Source organism: Cyrtonyx montezumae, unplaced genomic scaffold (assembly GCF_038088225.1).
Source record: "Cyrtonyx montezumae isolate F1298 unplaced genomic scaffold, pur_monq_1.0 scaffold_12, whole genome shotgun sequence".
Lineage (NCBI taxonomy): Eukaryota > Metazoa > Chordata > Aves > Galliformes > Odontophoridae > Cyrtonyx > Cyrtonyx montezumae.
Window position 1 is genome coordinate 10920797 of NW_027071848.1, and position 17325 is coordinate 10938121.

Below are 17325 nucleotides of genomic sequence, written 5' to 3' on the forward strand. Positions count from 1 at the left end.
CTGGGCCGTCTCGGTCGGATACGGTGCGGGCGGGCTCAGGAGGGGCGGAGCCGGCCGCCGAGAGCGATTCGGGCGGGCGTAACTGCGAACTTTTGTTTGGAGTGTTGCGCGAGTTAGTTTCCGCCGCCGGGACGGAGGCGCCGGCCGGGCTGGGCCGGGCTCGGGGGCAGCGCCGCGCGGTCGGAGCCGTATCGCCCGTGCCCGCCGAGGGGTAGGAAGCACCGGGGACAGCACCGGGCACAGCGGGACGAGCCGCGGCGCGGGGCATGCGGGGCCGGCCCTGCGCGCTCTGAGCCGCCGACCCCCGCGAGGAAGCGCCGGGGCGTCCCGCCGCAGCCATGGATCCCGGGCAGCCTCAGCCGCAGCAGCCGCCCCAGGCGGCCCCGCAGCCCCCGGCCCCGCAGCAGGCGGCCCCGCAGCCCCCGGGCGCGGTGTCGGGAGCTCCGGGCGGAGCCGCACAGCCGCCGGGCGCGGGGCCCCCTCCGGCGGGGCACCAGATCGTCCATGTGCGGGGCGACTCCGAGACCGACCTGGAGGCGCTCTTCAACGCCGTGATGAACCCCAAGGGCGCCAACGTGCCGCACACGCTGCCCATGCGGCTCCGCAAGCTGCCCGACTCCTTCTTCAAGCCGCCAGAGCCCAAGGCTCACTCCCGCCAGGTAAGGGGGGGCGACCCGGCCCGGCGCAGCACCGCGTTCTCCCTCCTCCCTCCCTCCTTCTTTCCCTCCCTCCGCGCCGCCGCCGCCGCCGCCGGGCTCCTCCCGGGGGAGGTGTGTGTGTGGGGGGGGGAAGGGGCCGGGGCGGGAATCCGCCCTCAGCGCGGGCGGGGGGTGCGGGGCCGGCTGCGCGATGCCTTCCTCCGCCTCCTCCTCCTCCTCTCCCGCCCCTCCGAGGGGCCGCCGTCCCGGCCCGTGCTCCGGGCGGCCCCCGGGCTCCACATCCGCCCCACGTCCCGGCCGGGAGGAAAGGCGAGGGGAGGCCGCGGAACGGAGCTGGCAGCGCCGTGATTGAGGGCTCCGATCCGCCCTTGAGGGTGGGGAGGGGGGGCGTGAGGCCGTGCCGAACTTTTTTCTCCTTTCTTTTTCCCCTTTCTCAGTATGGATGGGGCTTTTCCACCATTTCACCTCCTCGTTCGGGTTGGGCCGCGCTGAGCGCAGTGCCGCCGTCACACCTCTGCTCCCCGGGCTTCACGGCTTAATTCATTTCCCACCAACTCGAGCAGCAGCCCGGCCTTTACGCCGTGGGACGGGGCAGAGCGGAGCAGGGGTGCGGCTGAGCTGCTCCTGTGGTTGGTTTCTTTTTTTTTTTTTTTTTTCCCTCGCTTCTGGGCTGCAGACTTGTTAATTGCGTTCTGAAATCCACCAATAAATAGTGTCCCTTCAGATGGCTCTCGCTGGTGCGAGTTGGATCGCAGTTTGGTTCTGCAGAAGCGTGGGCTGCACATGCTCAGCTGCTACTTGTTGCTGTGTTGGTAAACACAGTATCTATCTGCGGTTAAATAAGTATCGCGTTCGGAATGGATTTAATTTTCCTGCAAGTAGCACTTTTACTCTTGGTGTTACTTTGCCTTGATGCTTAGCTCCACATCCTTGGTGTGCGCTCCTTACTTGGGTCATTCTTGTCCCACTCAGGGCTTCCTGTGTGACACTGTGTAACCTTGAAGCTCAGCTGAATGCAGAGAACCACTGCTCTGCTGTTGGCTATTTTTTGAAATAAGATTGTCTCACTTTTCCTTTTTTATTATTATTTGTGCCATAAAATATTGTCAATCACGAAAGGACTTCTATACTTTTTTCTCAAAGAATTAAAGCTCCTCAAATTCCGTGCAGTTGCATCTCTTGCACTGCTTAAATGTGAAAGTAAGCTGACTTGGTTCCAATGTAATATATGACGTGTTCACATACAGATGTAGCAAAACGTCTCCATAGGAGTGTATGAGCGGGGCCTTATATGGTGCAATACCTGCGTGGAGAGGCGTGGCTGGGCTGGTATGTGCATCTTAATGCAGGTGGCCATGTTGTTCTGGGCTATCTACTAGATTTAATTAACTGGTAAATACACAAAAAAGGATTTCACCCCAATTTTCAGAGCTGCTTTGTCTTCCTGGCTTTGGACGTGTATTTACTACTTCCAAAGAAGCTCTCCTACTGCAGTCTGGCAGCTCGGTGAATGGTCTCTGAGTCACTTCTGATTGACTGGTCAAACAGTTTGCGGAAGCTTTCTTTAGATAAAGCACTGGCAGGCTCTTTGTGAGCTCCCAGTGCCCTTAAAGAGCAGTTGTGTAGGTTAGGAAATTCTGTGCTCAGTCTTTTGTAGCTTTGAGTTCAGGAGTTTTCTGTTGGAGCTTTTTGCCGTCAGTGTCTCTTGATAGCTTTTTTCTCTGTGCAGTTCCTTAAACCCATGCAGAAGGTGTACGTGTGGGTGTCCGTGTACCCAGCACCCCCATTTCAACAAGAGGGTTGGAAATGAACTCTTGTCAGCAGAAAGCGATGGGTGGGTGCAGTCCAGCAATGAGCCTCACAGCGTGCTGTGCTGCCTGCTGACTGTAGGCTGACTGAAACCTGCACCAAGAGACAGGAACTTCAGTTTTCAAAATAGAACTTAAAGCAGTTACAAAATACTTACAGTTGATACCTGTGGGCTTATACAGAGGCTTTTCCAACGTGAATTAACCAACAACTGCAAAATACACAAAACTTTAGAATGGCCAACTTGGGAATTTCATCTGAAAGATCCCTTTAAAGAGCAGTGCCTTTTGAGAAATGCACTTCTGCTGAAGTACAAAAATCTGAATGGGAATCCTTTCACTCCTGACAGGCCAGCACTGACGCGGGGACAGCAGGAGCCCTGACCCCTCAGCATGTCCGTGCTCATTCCTCTCCAGCATCTCTGCAGCTGGGGGCTGTCTCCCCTGGGACACTCACACCCTCTGGAGTAGTGACTGGACCTGGAGCTCCATCTTCTCAGCATCTCCGCCAGTCTTCATTTGAGATCCCTGATGATGTGCCTCTGCCACCGGGCTGGGAGATGGCCAAGACCCCATCCGGACAGAGATACTTCCTGAAGTAAGTAGTACTTGTTTTGGCTGGCTCTATTTGTTACTATTTAAGTATTTGAATTTTACTTTAAAATACATATTTTAGGAATGATCTCCTGATTTTTAAGTAGAAGATCCCACTGCTGAGGAATTTCTCCCATATCAACTCTACTCTTAGAAGTTGCATGCTGCTCAGTGAATATTTATTTCATTTTAAACTTCATTGAAGAATGTTGTCTGTTATATCGTATACTGAAAACCAGTGAAATGCATGTAGAGATTTTTTGAACAACGTGACTGTTCCACTTGCTGGATCTTGCCAGCATTCCTCTTTGGGTCAAAATACGTTTTACCTTACTTTTATGTTACAAATTGCAGGGTAACTCTGTTGTGGTGAGAAAATGTCAGGACTTCTTGTTTTATTGCTAAGTACAACTGTGTAAATGGAGAGTCAAAACACTTTTTGCATGCTCTGTCCTCATGACAGAGGACAGTGTACGTATTTGATTACAGTATTCAGGTCTGTAACTCTGAGCCCATCTGCCTTCCTTGCAGTGAAATGGGAATTGCAGAACTTCTAACACCGTGTCTTCTTCCTCTGGCTGTGGCTTTTTTTTTTTTTTTTTTTTTTTTTTTTGCACAGTGAAATCATCAGTATCACCTTCTGAAGAACAGAGGAGAGGTAGCATATGCCAGCCATGTGACAGCTAGTCCATCAGGGATCACTGGGTTTTTTTTCCTTTTCTAGAACAGCAGGAGTCTGTCCTTTCTGAAAGCATGCCCACCAAGGCACGTAATTGGCCTTCAGATGCTTTGACTGCATTTTGAACATTTTATGTAACTGGAAGGCTCTAAATAATCCACTGTGTGTCATTTTCAGGGCTGGGAGAAGGGAGAGGCAGCACAGTGCGTTATTTATGTAAAACTTGCTTCTGCCAAATAAAACGTCTGTATTCCTACCTTTCTTGCAAAAAACTATCATTAATACAAACTCAAATACTTCAATCAAATAGATGCAGCTTTTAAAACCAATTTGTTGTCTGCAATAAGAACAGAAACTGTAGAATTTCTTAAAACACTTTCTTATTTTGACAGTGATGTTGTTTTCTTAAGGAGGAATCAGTATCACTGATAAGAACCAAAAATGGGCTGAGCAGTTGTGTCAAATTATTTGAGCCTTAATGGTGATTTTTTTTTCCAATACAAACAATTTTGTGTTGGAAAAGCAGAATTGTGAATTGCATAAAGGTGTCAGTGATGTGATGTTTTCTTAACACATTGGTGTGTTCTAGAATGCGTTCTTCAGGAACAATGTGGGTTTATGCCATTCGTGGCTGGGAGTTCGCTGGGCCTTGAGGAGAGCACAGGCTGAGTTTTTCAATGAAAAGCAAGCTTCGTTGTTTTGACTGTGTTAGTGAGAACTCTTACAGAGCAGCTTAGCAATCATGAGAAGCAGTCGATTGTTAAGTTTTGCTGTCACAAGTGTTTTTGATAACAGTCCATTTTTTAGAAAGTAGAGCAGTTTGAGAGGCGAAAAATGTCTCTGTGTAAAAGGTTATTTTTTTTCTTTTTTAAATTGTGGTTATTCAAGTGAAATTAGAGTTAAAGTTTTGATCTTAGAAAGCTGTTCCGCAGTTTCATTATTACCACCAAAAATCTTTTTTTTTCTTTTTTTTGCAAGTTTTTTTTGTCCTTTCTTGGTGTTCTGGTATCCATTTCAAAGGGTCAGGTTTCAACAAGAACAATAAAGAGCCTGAGACTGGAAAGTACACACAAGTCTGGCAAACTCATCTGCATGAGCAAGATCGTTTGTTCTCAAGCAGACATCCAAAGTAAATGATTGAAAGAGCTGCTAGCTGTGAAGGATGTGTCTTGAAGGGGAAAGGAGTGGAAACAAACCAGGTTGTTAGGAATAAAAATAAAGGCTGTACTTTCTGAACCTCTCCCTGCTGGGTCACATGCTGACCTTGGGAGATTTTAAACAGCTTACTAGGCTGTTTTCATTTGGCTCTCCTTGTGTGATGCTGTGGTATGGGAGAGTCTAATGAGGACGGTTCTGAAGACTGTTCACATTCTGTTCCTCTTACAAGAGCATTGTTGTTCCTAGAAGGTTGTTTAGTGCTGTGTACAGGTGAGATCTCCCAACTTCATTGGAGTTCATTAAGATTTGTAAAAAATAATAAATAAAATTCAAACACTATCAAAATATTTGCTTTGTATTTTTAAGAAATTCAAAGAAAAGTAGCGAGTTTGTATTTCAGAAGTCTTTTTTCAGTGTTGAGTAGCAAGTTCTGTCTCAAAGGTGCAAACCTGTTAAAATCATGACTTGTCTGGTTGTACCTTAAGCTTTTGCTCAGAGCATGAGGACCAAGATTCCTGATGCTGAATAAATTCTATGCGATTCCTTCTACCATATGCTGATTTTCAGTCTTCTCCAAGTATTCAGCTGCATTGCCCTTTGTTTCCATTTCTTCTGTAGCCACTGTGTGAACGGTCTGGTAATCAAGCTCTAGAAAGATCTTTGCAGAATAGGTAATGGTATTAGATTTTTTCCAGATGTCAGTAGGCCTTATGGTTATAGTTATCATAATATGCTGCGTTGCAAACGGAATAATGTAAAACTGATTATTGTACTGCAAAGATTTTAGTCACTTCCACTGATCAATGGGTCAAACTGCACTGCAAGTATAGTAATCTGTGCAGAGAAATAAAAATGGTATGGATGAGGGAGAAGATAGCTGTTTGGCCAAATGAGTGTGTAGTGCATATAGGTACACAACGTACACATATTAGTACATATTGAAGTAGGGTGAGAGTGGTAGTGGAAGATCTGATCCAGAGTTAGTGTGGGAAGGCAGTCTGTCATCCAGACAAATGAACCCCGCTATGTACGAACGCTCAACAGAACATTTGCCAGAATTGCACTTGTTAGTGCTCATCTCATTGTTACGAGTGAGACTCTTAAGTCTAATTTTCCATTGGTGAAAATGCAGATTTTGGTAAAACCATTTATTTATTCTGTTTTAACTGAAACTGTACTTTGCTAGAGCTGATGAGTTGAGACTTGCCTGGTTGGTAAGCGGTCACATCTGAGTCATCTCAGCACTGCGCTCCAGCCAGCCGTTCTTAAACATGCCGTAAATGAGGCTCGCTTGGTTTCTGTGGCGATGTCAACTGCATTGCTTTTTAACCACTTCCTGTTAGCCAGCTGCTGCTTGACATTTCAGTGAACTACGGAGAAAGATAGTGGGTCACTCTAGGCAAAAGATAACATGCCATAGGAGTCGCAGACAGCAGCTTCCAGAAAGAAGAAATCTGTACAGGTTCTGTTCAGTTTTAGGATTACTGTTGTCTTTTACCTTAGTGTTAACACCTGGAATTCTTACAAAGCTTGTGCAATGCTTTGCATTTTGTAGTGTGAGGGAAAGTTAACTGGTTGTCCAGCAAACACGTCTTGCAATTACTTTCCCTACAGGAAATAGTTCTAGCAAGCAGTTTATCAACAACTTCCTATTTTTTTCTGTGAAGTGTTGAATGACTTCCTGAGGGAGGCCAAGGTGGTTTTCATTAGTATCTCTGGGTGTGTTTGAGGTGTTTACCCATCTGTCAGAAGCCTTGGAAATACATGGCTGTTAGACATTTCCTACCTGCTCCTTACAGAGGCATGTCTGGATGGAGTGAAACAGAATGGATTTTAGATAGCAGAGAGGTTTGCTGATAACTTTTTTTTTCTTTCTTTAACTCATGGGACTCAAAGTATACATTTATATGTACATGAGTGTTATGTCATACATAGAATAATAACCAGCAATCTGTTATATTTCTCTCACATCTGTTTTTGCTCCTGTCTGCAACCAACCACTACAGCTGTACCATCTGCTCCTCCCCTCTTGCTCCTCTCAGCTCACCAGAATAATCTTTACCTTGCAGGGCAGAAAGTCTTTATTGGAAATACTGCTGCCACAATTGTGTATTTCAGAGTACCTACACGTACAGGGAAATTGCGTGTTTGGAGTTATCAGTTAATGGGAGCTCTTGTGTTTGTGGTTCTGCAGTTCAAGTTAGTTAGACATTAAAAGAGCTGTACTGGTGAAAACCAAAACTGCAACCCCTGCTTTAATGAATTTTACTATTTTTCATGCTTTTTTAAATTAAAACGAAGTTAAAGGCTTTTTCTGTTTGCTAAATATCAAATTAATTTCATTTTTGACATTGATGGATTACAAAAATATTCAGATAATTGACGGACGAAAAAAATGAATCCCAGAGATATGTGCAGTGGAAAATGGTCACTGCCAGTTTCCAAACATAGCAGAAGAAGGGATAGATAAGCTGGAAGGCTTTTAGAGTAGTTGACGAAGTGCTCTGTTGTCGTTTGGGTTTGGGTTTTTTTGACAATTTTAAGATTTTTGGTATTGGAAGATCAATACTAAATGTATATTTTTCTTCTGCCTCTTACTTGAGGAGTTCTTAAATCTGTTCTTTGAAAGAACCATGATATTCTGAACTTGTACTAGAGATATCTGTATCTTTAAAAGGGAGAAAGAAGAGGAAGGGCAAACCTTCCTTATTGGTGTTAATGCTGAGACTGGGAGGAGGATGAAAGCACACCTTCAGTTCTCGCAGTTCAGAGAGCATGCAGACAGCTTAGTGGGTGGGCACCAGTGAAAGGCATGGCCCACAGTGCTTTTCTTGTGCTTGGCTTTGTTTTGCTTTAGAAAAATTGCAGATGTACTGATAGTATCTTTGCATTCAGTACCCTTCCATACAAAATAATTTTGTAAGACTGTTCCAAACAGTTTTATTAAACTGTTGTGATTTTATGTAAACAAAAAAAAATACTCTGTGGTTTTCACTAATATATTTTCCTTTAATTTATAAGCCTATCAATATTAATCATCCTCAGAGGAAAGTAGAACTGGAGAGAAATACAGAATCTGTGGCAGGTAGTTGTAAGATAACAATTAAAGGTTCTGAGGATTTTTTTTAATTGTCTGTTGTTCTGTACACTTCTTCCTCCCTCAGGTTTTGCCTCTCAGTATATCTCTGTTAATGATCTTTTGTGCTTAAGTGTCTGATTCAGAGCCTATTGAAACTTTTCCATGAGTTCTAAAAGGCATTGGATCACTCTTCTGCTGAGAGCTGCTAATGCTGGAGGGAAGCGTGGGCCAGCTGCAGGAAACTGAATATAATTCTTACCTATCTAGATTGGATCTGAGCACATGCACTGGAGAGAGAAGGCAGCACAATACCTGGCAGAACAACATTGTTTTAACACAGTTTTCATTAAGGTGGAAAAAAAGTGGTTGTTTCAAGCATAAAAACTGAGCCTCTCAACTTCTGTTATGGAACTGGACAGAATTGCTTCTCATTTTTGAGAACACCAATGTAGTTTGTTTTCTTTTGTGTTCTTTAAATACATAGTAGTCTTCTGTAGTCATGCTTACCTATCTCCTACATCTGATTTGAGATGCTTTATCTTAATGTGGCCTGAAAACTGTAATACGTTGACAGCTGTAATTGTGATTCTAGATCTCTATTAACTGTTCTCTTACAACGACAAATCTTGGAGTCTCTCTGATCAGTATTTAGAGGCTTCTAATACAGGTTTAATTAGAATTCCATATTTAAAAAGCATGCTTCTGCTGTTCCAGTTGTCAAGATTTTGTCATTTTCTGTTTTCTTAAAAGAAGCAGTAGCATCAGGCTCCATGGGAGCAATTGTGCCACCATGGAATGCTCAGATATTGGCCTCTTCTAAATGCAAACAAGAATCTGATACAAATCCAGAGGAGCATCTTCTGGACTCTTATCCTTCATGCTGTTTCTTATTCTGAATGTTGAAGATGAGAAAGAGCTGCGGTCTTTTTTTTTTTTTTTTTGTAGTCATCTGCTTTACAGTGTGTGGTAATCTGTAACCTATTAGTCTCATCATGAGAATTTCCATTCGTTAGAAAACAGCAAGATAGTGAAATGTTGCTAATGTGAAATCGAGACAGACACTGCCCCACCACCTTTTATCAGAGATATTTCTAATGGGTAAATGCAGTTGAACTCTTGAGTGGCATGTGGGAAAAAACATGCCTATTTTTACAAGATTTCTCTTGCTCCCTTATCTCTCCTTTTCTGCAAATGAGAAAAATCAGTGGGTGTGAAGTTCCAAATGCAAAGCCCCTAGTTTGTGGCTTTTAAAAGCTGACAGAGCAAGCAGGATTTTCACTCAGTTTATCTATCCTTGCAGCAGACTTTCAGACAAGGTAACTTGTTAGCACTGGGCGTGCTGGAACATCTAACTGCAGGACCTCAACAGGGTCACATGTAATGGGAAAGTAGAATCCTTGATCCTGGTTTGCTCCCAGTGAAGCACTTCCACGTATCAGATACCAGCAGGAATTGGATGATGCCCAGGAGATCAAGATTTGTTTCTTGGTGTTGAAATACAGGATTAACTATTAAAACAAGTCAGATATTAACTGAAGCAGTTTGAGTCAGGCTCTTAATTAGGAATGGACACATCTTCCCTCATCCAACCAAAGGCAAGGAACAAAGTTAAGGTAAATGACCATGGAAAGATGTCAACCAAAATAGAGATGTCTCTTCTGTTTTTATATGTGGCCAGACCACTGCATGTGTTTATCTTCACAACTGGGAGCAAATTCAGATGATGTAATTAGATTTTGTTTAACCTCTTGAAACTGAGAGCTCCTCAGATCTTTTATTAACTTGTTTTCTGAGCATTTTTGTAAATTCCAGTGTAATTACATTTCCTGTTTGTACAATACAAGCATACATACTCAGTAAAGCTCATGAATGGTGGAACTCACTGTCTTTCACTATTTTGTGTAATTGCTGTCCCATCTTTTTGAACTGTGTTTCTGTGGTTTTAGTGGTTCTCGTTATTGTGTTTGAGGTTTCTTATGTGCAGCAGTCCTCTAGCAAGTGCCCCAGAGATGTGGTGAGGAACACAGGAGCAAAGGATGGCTGCAGCCAACACAGACTGATGGGTCCCTCTGCCCCAAGACCTGCTCCAGCATAGCTAGACTGTGTCACTGTTTCATGGCCTCCTGAAATGCTTCTTGGAGTCTCTTCTCTGGAGTTCACTCAGCTGGGGTTTAATGTGTTTGTTAGCTGTTACTTCAGGCTGTGTTTCAGGGAAGTAGACTAGGTTTTTAAGTTGCTGGTCAACTTAAGCTAATGACATAAAGCTGCCTTGTAAAGTAAGACCTTTACCAGTATACTGCCTGTCTCTCACGCCTGTTGCTAAGGAAACAAAGCTGTCTTGAAAACAGTCTTGGACTTTGCTTTAATTTTACTAATGAGACTTTGCTGTGTCATAGTGAAAGACCAGATCCCTTTTGTTGGGATTGTGGCATGCTGTTTGCTAGTGCAGATCAGCATTAGCAGTAAGGTTAGTTATTGATTATTACACCAAGGTTGTGAAGGCAGACCTTTTTTATTTTTTCCTGCTGAATTGTTTTATAGGGCAGTCAAATAAAGGTCACTTAACTATTGCTAGTTTATCTCCGAAGAATTCTGATTTATAGAGAGCTTTGTTGGTACTCTGTCTGCACCAGAAGAGTTTATTTAAATAGTTACCTCTCTAAGGATGCCTTTCCCTTTCTAATTACCTGTTGTAACTGAAACGTTAAGTAAACTTCTCATCTTTCCTGTATGTGTTGTAAAATTAGACATTTATGATGTAGTAACCCATTATCTGAAAGCAAACAAGCACAGGTTGTATATGCAAAATGGAATTCTTTGAGTAAAGGGGGTGAAGAAGAGCAACTCCCTAGGTGAGTTTTCATTCCAAATATATTTTCCTCACAGATTCTCAGAAAATCTTTTCTACTCTGATGTTTGTTTTTCAAAAGTTTGGTTGGCATATTGTCTATAATTATGCTCATTCTAACATCCATCTAGCCTCTGTAGAACATGAAGGCAGTAAAAAGAATTTCTTTCCGTGCTTGCTGAGTTTATAGTCTAGTTGATGTAGACCTAAATATCCGGTACACACACGATTCAGTGGTGTTTTAAATGTTTAGTTGGTTGTAAAACTTTATCAAGTAAACAGCTTTGCATGAGTTAAGGATATGACATGAGGTGTATTTACAGAAGTATGATCTTAAGTATTAAGGATTATTAGAAAGAAAATGTAAAACTGAAGAATCATGACCAACGTAACTTTTCTTGGAGTAAAGATTAGCAGAAGTGTTTTGTGGACAAAGCCATCCTGTTTGAAACAAAATGAAACTAGAGTGAGTGGTACTGTGCAGAATGCATGCATTTTGAGACAGTGCCTTGACTTTTTGGTCTTTAGCTGGAGTTTCAGAATGCAATAGTTGTTGCATATCTAACATGAATCTGCTTTCGAAGTCTTCCAGCTTAGACATGATCTTCTGAACCCAACTTTGTAGCCCATTTATACATATATACATTTTCTTTTATATATATATGCATGAAAAACTAACAAAAAAGCCCTGTGCTTTAGTTGAATTGTAGGTGTCCCTTCTGTGCTTGTCTTTAGGATGGGATGAATTATATTTGTTTAACAGTAGAAAGTTTCAAACGCTTGCAGTTCAGGTGAGAACGGTGAATAGTGCATTCCATGGTTACAGTGCTTGGTACACAAGAGCCTGACAAAGCCAAAACTGCTTCCATTCTAGTTTGCAGACAGATAAATTTCTAAGAGGTGTTTCTTAGTCTGTTCTGCTGTTGACATAATTAATGTCCTCAGTGTAGATCCATGCTTTATTTTCCTGCTTTTGTCCCTAAATACACACGTGCTTCATCTGTGTGTGTCACTTAAACTCTTCTATCCAGTGAGTTTAAGATTTGGACTGAAGTGTTCACTTCCATAACTGGTCTTTCAGGTTTTTCATTCTTAGGGAAATCATATTTTGAAGCTGTCCTAAAGCAGAACTAAGATATTGGGACCAAATAATTATTAGGTAATAGAGGATAGGAACTTTCAGATCTATAGCATTAAGAGAACTGTTATAGTCTGTATGCTTGTAGGCTTTTTTATTTTGGTTTTTATTACACTGACTTACAATAGATCTTTTTTCCAGTTATATATTTTACAGTATCCTGCTAATTTAGTCACTGGCTAGGCAATGAGGAAGGCAAAATGTGAAATGGGCTTTAAACAGTTTGCTAAGAATTAACATTTTAGCATATCTATTAGCAAGGTCAAGGGAAGATTTGATTATATTCTTCAGAAAATATTTTGCAACTCAAATTTCTGCTTACTACTTCTAATACATGGGTAGATGGCTCCTAAGGTGGTCAGCTTTGTATTACGGTCATTTGCTGAGGAATTTGGACAGTTGTGCATGGTAATGACTCCAGGAAAAAAATGATTCTTATTTCTGTTTAAAAGTTGTGGCAGCCAGTGTCCAACTTCTTGTTTTAAGGTTAAAGTTGCATTGGAATAGGAGTGGGCAGAAGAGTGTGGTGGGGTGATTCTTCTGGTGCAACTGTTAGTGTGGCTCTTGCTGAGGGCTGCAGTTTGAATTCTGTTTATGTTGCGATGGTGGACAACGCAGAGGTTGCCTGTGAACTTTAATTGATTCCTCAACTCTGCAGTCCCACTGCAGTTGGAGTGTGGACTTCACTCATTGCCAAGTCTTGCCCTTTCTGAATGCCTTCAAATGCTTGCTCTGTGAAACTGAAGGAGGAGGATTTTAAATGCTTTCTAAACCAAGGTAACAATTTATAAATTATAACCAAGATAATAACTTATTAAACTGGTTTGGGACTTAGAACAAAGTGAAAATTTCCTCCTTTTGTAATGGTAGACTTTATGTAAGTAAACAACTGAAGAACTGTTTCACCTCCAGATGAAGTCACTGAGCATGTTTTTGTGCATATAGAACAAGCTTGTGTGAAATTGATTTGAAATATGTGAAATTCTGGTTCTGATGCTTGTTACTTTGTCAAGATCTCCATAATTTTTGTGTAACTCCACAAAATTATCTATGAGCTATCAATAAAATTATATTTGCTTATATGTGATGCTTTCAATTCATGTAGAATCACAGAGTCATTAAGGTTCAAAGAGACCTCTAAGGTCACCTAGTCCAACCTTCCACTTACCACCAATCTTGTCCACTAAACCATGTTCCTTAGCACCAGATGTATGCATTTCCTGAACACCTCCAGGACAGTGACTCAACCACCTCCCTAGGCAGCCTATTTCAGCACCTGACCCCTCTTTTGGAGAAGTTTTTCCCTACTATCCAACCTGAACCTCTCCTGGCACAACTTGAAGCCATTCACGGCTGTCCTACTGTTAGTTACATGGGAGAAGAGGGCGACCCCCACCTCACCACAACCACCCTTCGAGCAGTTGTGGAGAGCAGTAAGGTCTCCCTTGAGCCTCTTCTTCTTCAGACTGAGCAATCCCAGTTTCCTCAGCCATTTCTCAGAAGACTTGTGCTCAAGACCTCTCTCCCCCTTCATTACCCTTCTGTAAATGTGTTCCAGGGTCTTTGTCCTTCTTGCAGTGAGGAGCCCAAAACTGAACACAGTACTCGAGGTGCGGCCTCACCAGAACTGAGTGCAGAAGGATGATCACCTCCCTGTGCCTACTGGCTACGCTGCTTCTGGTACAAGCCAGGGTACTATTGGCCTTCTTGGCCACCCAGGCATACTGATGGCTCATGTTCAGCTGAGCATCAACCCACCCTCCCAGGTGCTTTTCTTCTACACAGTCTTCCACTCACTCTGCCCCAAGCCTGTAGTGTTGCCAGAGATTGTTATGACCAAAGTTCAGGACTAGGGACTTGGTCTTGTTGAACTTCATCCCATCAGTTCAACCTGTCCAGATCGCTCTGTAGGGGCAGATTAATAGTTCCCTGTAATTTGGTGTTATCTGCAAACTTACTGAGAGTGTACTCACTCCTTTCCTTCAGATAATCAATAAAGATACTAAACACGATAGGCCCTAATTCCTCAGGGAGCACCACTTGTGACCAGTCACCAGCTAGACTTAACTCCATTCACCACTACTATCTGGGCTTGAACCTCCAGCTAGTTCTTTACCCAGCAAAGAGTGTACCTGCCCAGCCATGGGCTGCCAGCCTCTCTGGAAGAATGCTGTGGGAGACAGAGTCCAAGGCTCTACTGAAGTCTGGATAGGCTACATCAACAGCATGTTCATCATTTGCTAGCTTGGTTACCCTGTCATAGAAGATCAGATTGGTTAAGCAGGACCTGCCTTTCATGAACCCATGCTGGCTGGGCCCAATCCTCTGTCTGTCCCATACAGGCCATGTGATCTAACTCAATATGATCTCTATTCCATAGTATTCCCTAGCACTGTGGTCAAGCCGACATGCCTGTAGTTTCCCAGATTCTCCTCAAGACCCTTACAGATAGGAATTACGATGGCAAGCCTCTAATCCTAGACCTCTCTGATTGACAAGGAATGCTGATAGATGGTGGGAAGCTTGAAAGTCTCCTCTGCCAGCGCTCTCAGCACACATGGGTGGATCTCATCTCATCTGACCCCAAGGACTTGTGACAGCCAAGATGGAGTAGAATGTCTCTAACTGTCTCTGTCTGTACTGTGAGGGGTTTATTCTGCTCCCCATCTCAGACTTCTGGAGAAGCAGCTGGTCAGTCACATCCGCCTAACTCTAGAGGTGCTATATTTGCTCTGTACTGACTTTACCTGCAGTTCTGAGCTGAGGGAATGAGAACTGAGGGCAATAGGCATTCAGTTACTTACCCACTGTTGATTAAAGTAGTCCAGTCCCACATACTGTATCTGGGTCAGTACGTGTATGCATGATTTAGTCAAACTGAGTTGCACATTGTGTACAAGAAGAATTTGCGTGTAACTTTGTTGTACATGGTTCTGTTCCTGACTTCTACCTGCAGTCTTTGTCTGTTTTGCAAGCTACAGAAAATTAAATAAGATGTGAATTCTTGGAAGCAAGCACTTCATCGAATTGTTGAGTCCAAAAAGAAAAGTTTTATATTAAAAAAAAAAAATATATATATATATATATATATTACAGAGGCTGTGGTGCCCTAGCAACTGGTGCTGTCCTGGTGTTGTGCTTCTAAACCATCTTTCCACTTGGACTTCAGTAGGTCTTGTTGCTTTGCATTTTGGTTAGTGTATCACTTGCATATCATTCAAGGCAATATTTCTGCTGAAGAAAAAATATTTGTCAAAGCAGTTGGGCTGTTCAACTCCTGCCCAGCATTCCAGATCAGCTGAGAACCTGTTAGCTGTTACTCTATGGCAGATCCTATAGAGCCAATATTTGGCTTTTGGCAGACGCAGGAGTACTGACCTGCACAATCAGATGGCAATAATTTGTTGTTTCATATATGTATTTTTATGTAATGCGTCTAAGGTGTAAATACAGTGATTACATAAAGGAAATAGACTGGAAGATGTATGGTTGACTTGGAGATAAGAACTAAGAGTACTGGCATTAAAAAGGCATTTACAAGTAGCTATTCTAAGTTTTATTTGCCGTTCTCAATAGGACGTTCAGTTTTTAAAACTGAGCCCTGCCAGCTTTGCTCCTGTAGGAAAGCATCTCTGTAAACATGCCCTCATGTAAACATCATGTAAACATTCAGACCAAGTGCATGTCCAGCATGGTTTCTTGTTGCTGGCAAGGTGTTATGAGCAAATTTATAGGAAGGACAAAGAACAGGGTAGATAGATAAAAACAGATACCATTACTGTGTACTTTTCCAGTTTGCAACTATCATTTCAGGAGTATCGTGATCCAGGCATGGTTTCTGTCTAGCTCTGTCCTCCAAGACTTGTGCTGTCTCCCCTTGAGACCATATGAACTTTTAGCATTTGCTCTGCACTTTGGCAAGAAATCTCACTGGTCATCTATCCAGTGCATGGAGAAACGCCTTTTTCTGTTCTAAACTTGGCTCCTATCAGCTTCAATCAGTGGTGCTCAGTTCTTATTTTGGACATGACAATGAACAGTTGATGCTTCTCTGTGCTTGTCAGGATTAATCTTGTATTCCGCTAATTATCTTTTTTGAATCTTTTTCCAGCAAATGCACTACTGCATAGGCCCCTGTGGAAGTTGACCAGGCCCATATTTATTTCAAAAGCTGCTGACTCTCACTCCCTGTTTTTATTTGATACAATTAATTGTTTGTTCATGTCATAACACAACCTGTCCTTATTCTGTAGCTGCTTTTTTTTTTTTTTTTTTTAACTTGCTGTTCCTAATCAGATCTCCTATTCATCAGTTTCTGAAACATGATGCCTTGCTTTGGAATTGTCATTTCAATTTCTCCTTTCAAGGTCACTTACAAAATTCTTGCTGCCAATACTTGTTTCACAGTTTGTCAGGATTCTTACCGCACAATGTGGAAAAATGTGGTGTATGTGTACATGTCAAGATCATTCCACTACAAAAATAGAAGTACGTAACACTACCTTTAAAAAAATAAATAAATAAAATTTCCAACTAGCTGTGACTCTCTGATGACAGTTAATTATGTCATTTCATATGTGCTGATCAAAAGGGACAGTGGTCCATGTCCAAATAAAAAAAAGTATCTTGTGAAATTCAAGTACGAGTGAGATGCAAGCCTTCTTCTCCCAGTTGTGAAGGTTGATTAATTTTGCTTAGGAGCTTTCCATGGCTCTTCCATTAATGTGCTCCTTCAGAAAATGGTCCTCTCCAACAGAGTGAATCCTTTAGCATGAGTCCTGGTGGACAATTCACACCTAATGACTTTTTAAATGAGATGTAGTTTCTCTTCTAACCAAGTGCGTGTAGTAGTATGCTTTTGGATAGGATTTTTAAGTCATTTATATTTAAAGTACAGTAAAATAAGAAACTTTATCACTGTTTCATGTACAAAATATAGCATGATGTGATGGCATCCCACTTTGCATCTTGAATAGAGTAAGTTGTTTAAATGACTTCTGCACTCCACAGTCTTGCATGTGTTCAGTTATTTATAGAGGGACTTGCCTTCCTGGAATGCCTGATTGATGTATATCAGTTTTCTGGGTTATTGCCTGCTATTGTAATCATACTCAGGCAGTTTGTTTTAATTTACTTGAAGATCTGACAGGTTACCGGGTAGGCAGCTTGGTAATCATATTTTAGCTAGTATACGAAATGGCTTTTTAAATGATTGGTACTGTGTGTTCAGTCATAAAAGCAGGGAATTGTATTCAAAGTAGAAGAAATTGCTTCTTGTTTATGGAATCATCCTCCCTATTTGTACTGTTGGGGCACTGTAATTATGAGTTTCTGGACTTGATAGAACAGAGAAAAACATAAA

At 42.4% G+C, this 17325-nt stretch overlaps 1 protein-coding gene across 5 annotated transcripts in view; it reads left to right on the forward strand.

Annotated features, from left to right (window-relative positions):
- Positions 1-86: 86 nt before the first annotated feature.
- Positions 87-17325, forward strand: part of YAP1 (Yes1 associated transcriptional regulator) — an 80236-nt gene continuing 62997 nt past the window's right edge. For 3 of the 5 annotated variants that reach the window (XM_065730026.1, XM_065730028.1, XM_065730027.1), the window contains exons 1-2: positions 87-659; positions 2818-3065. In XM_065730026.1, the coding sequence (XP_065586098.1) occupies positions 339-659; positions 2818-3065 (569 nt within the window). In that variant the 5' untranslated portion in view covers positions 87-338. Of the gene's footprint in view, positions 660-1933; positions 1989-2817; positions 3066-17325 lie in introns of those variants that run through there. The other 2 variants (XM_065730029.1, XM_065730030.1) reach the window with 2 other exon arrangements.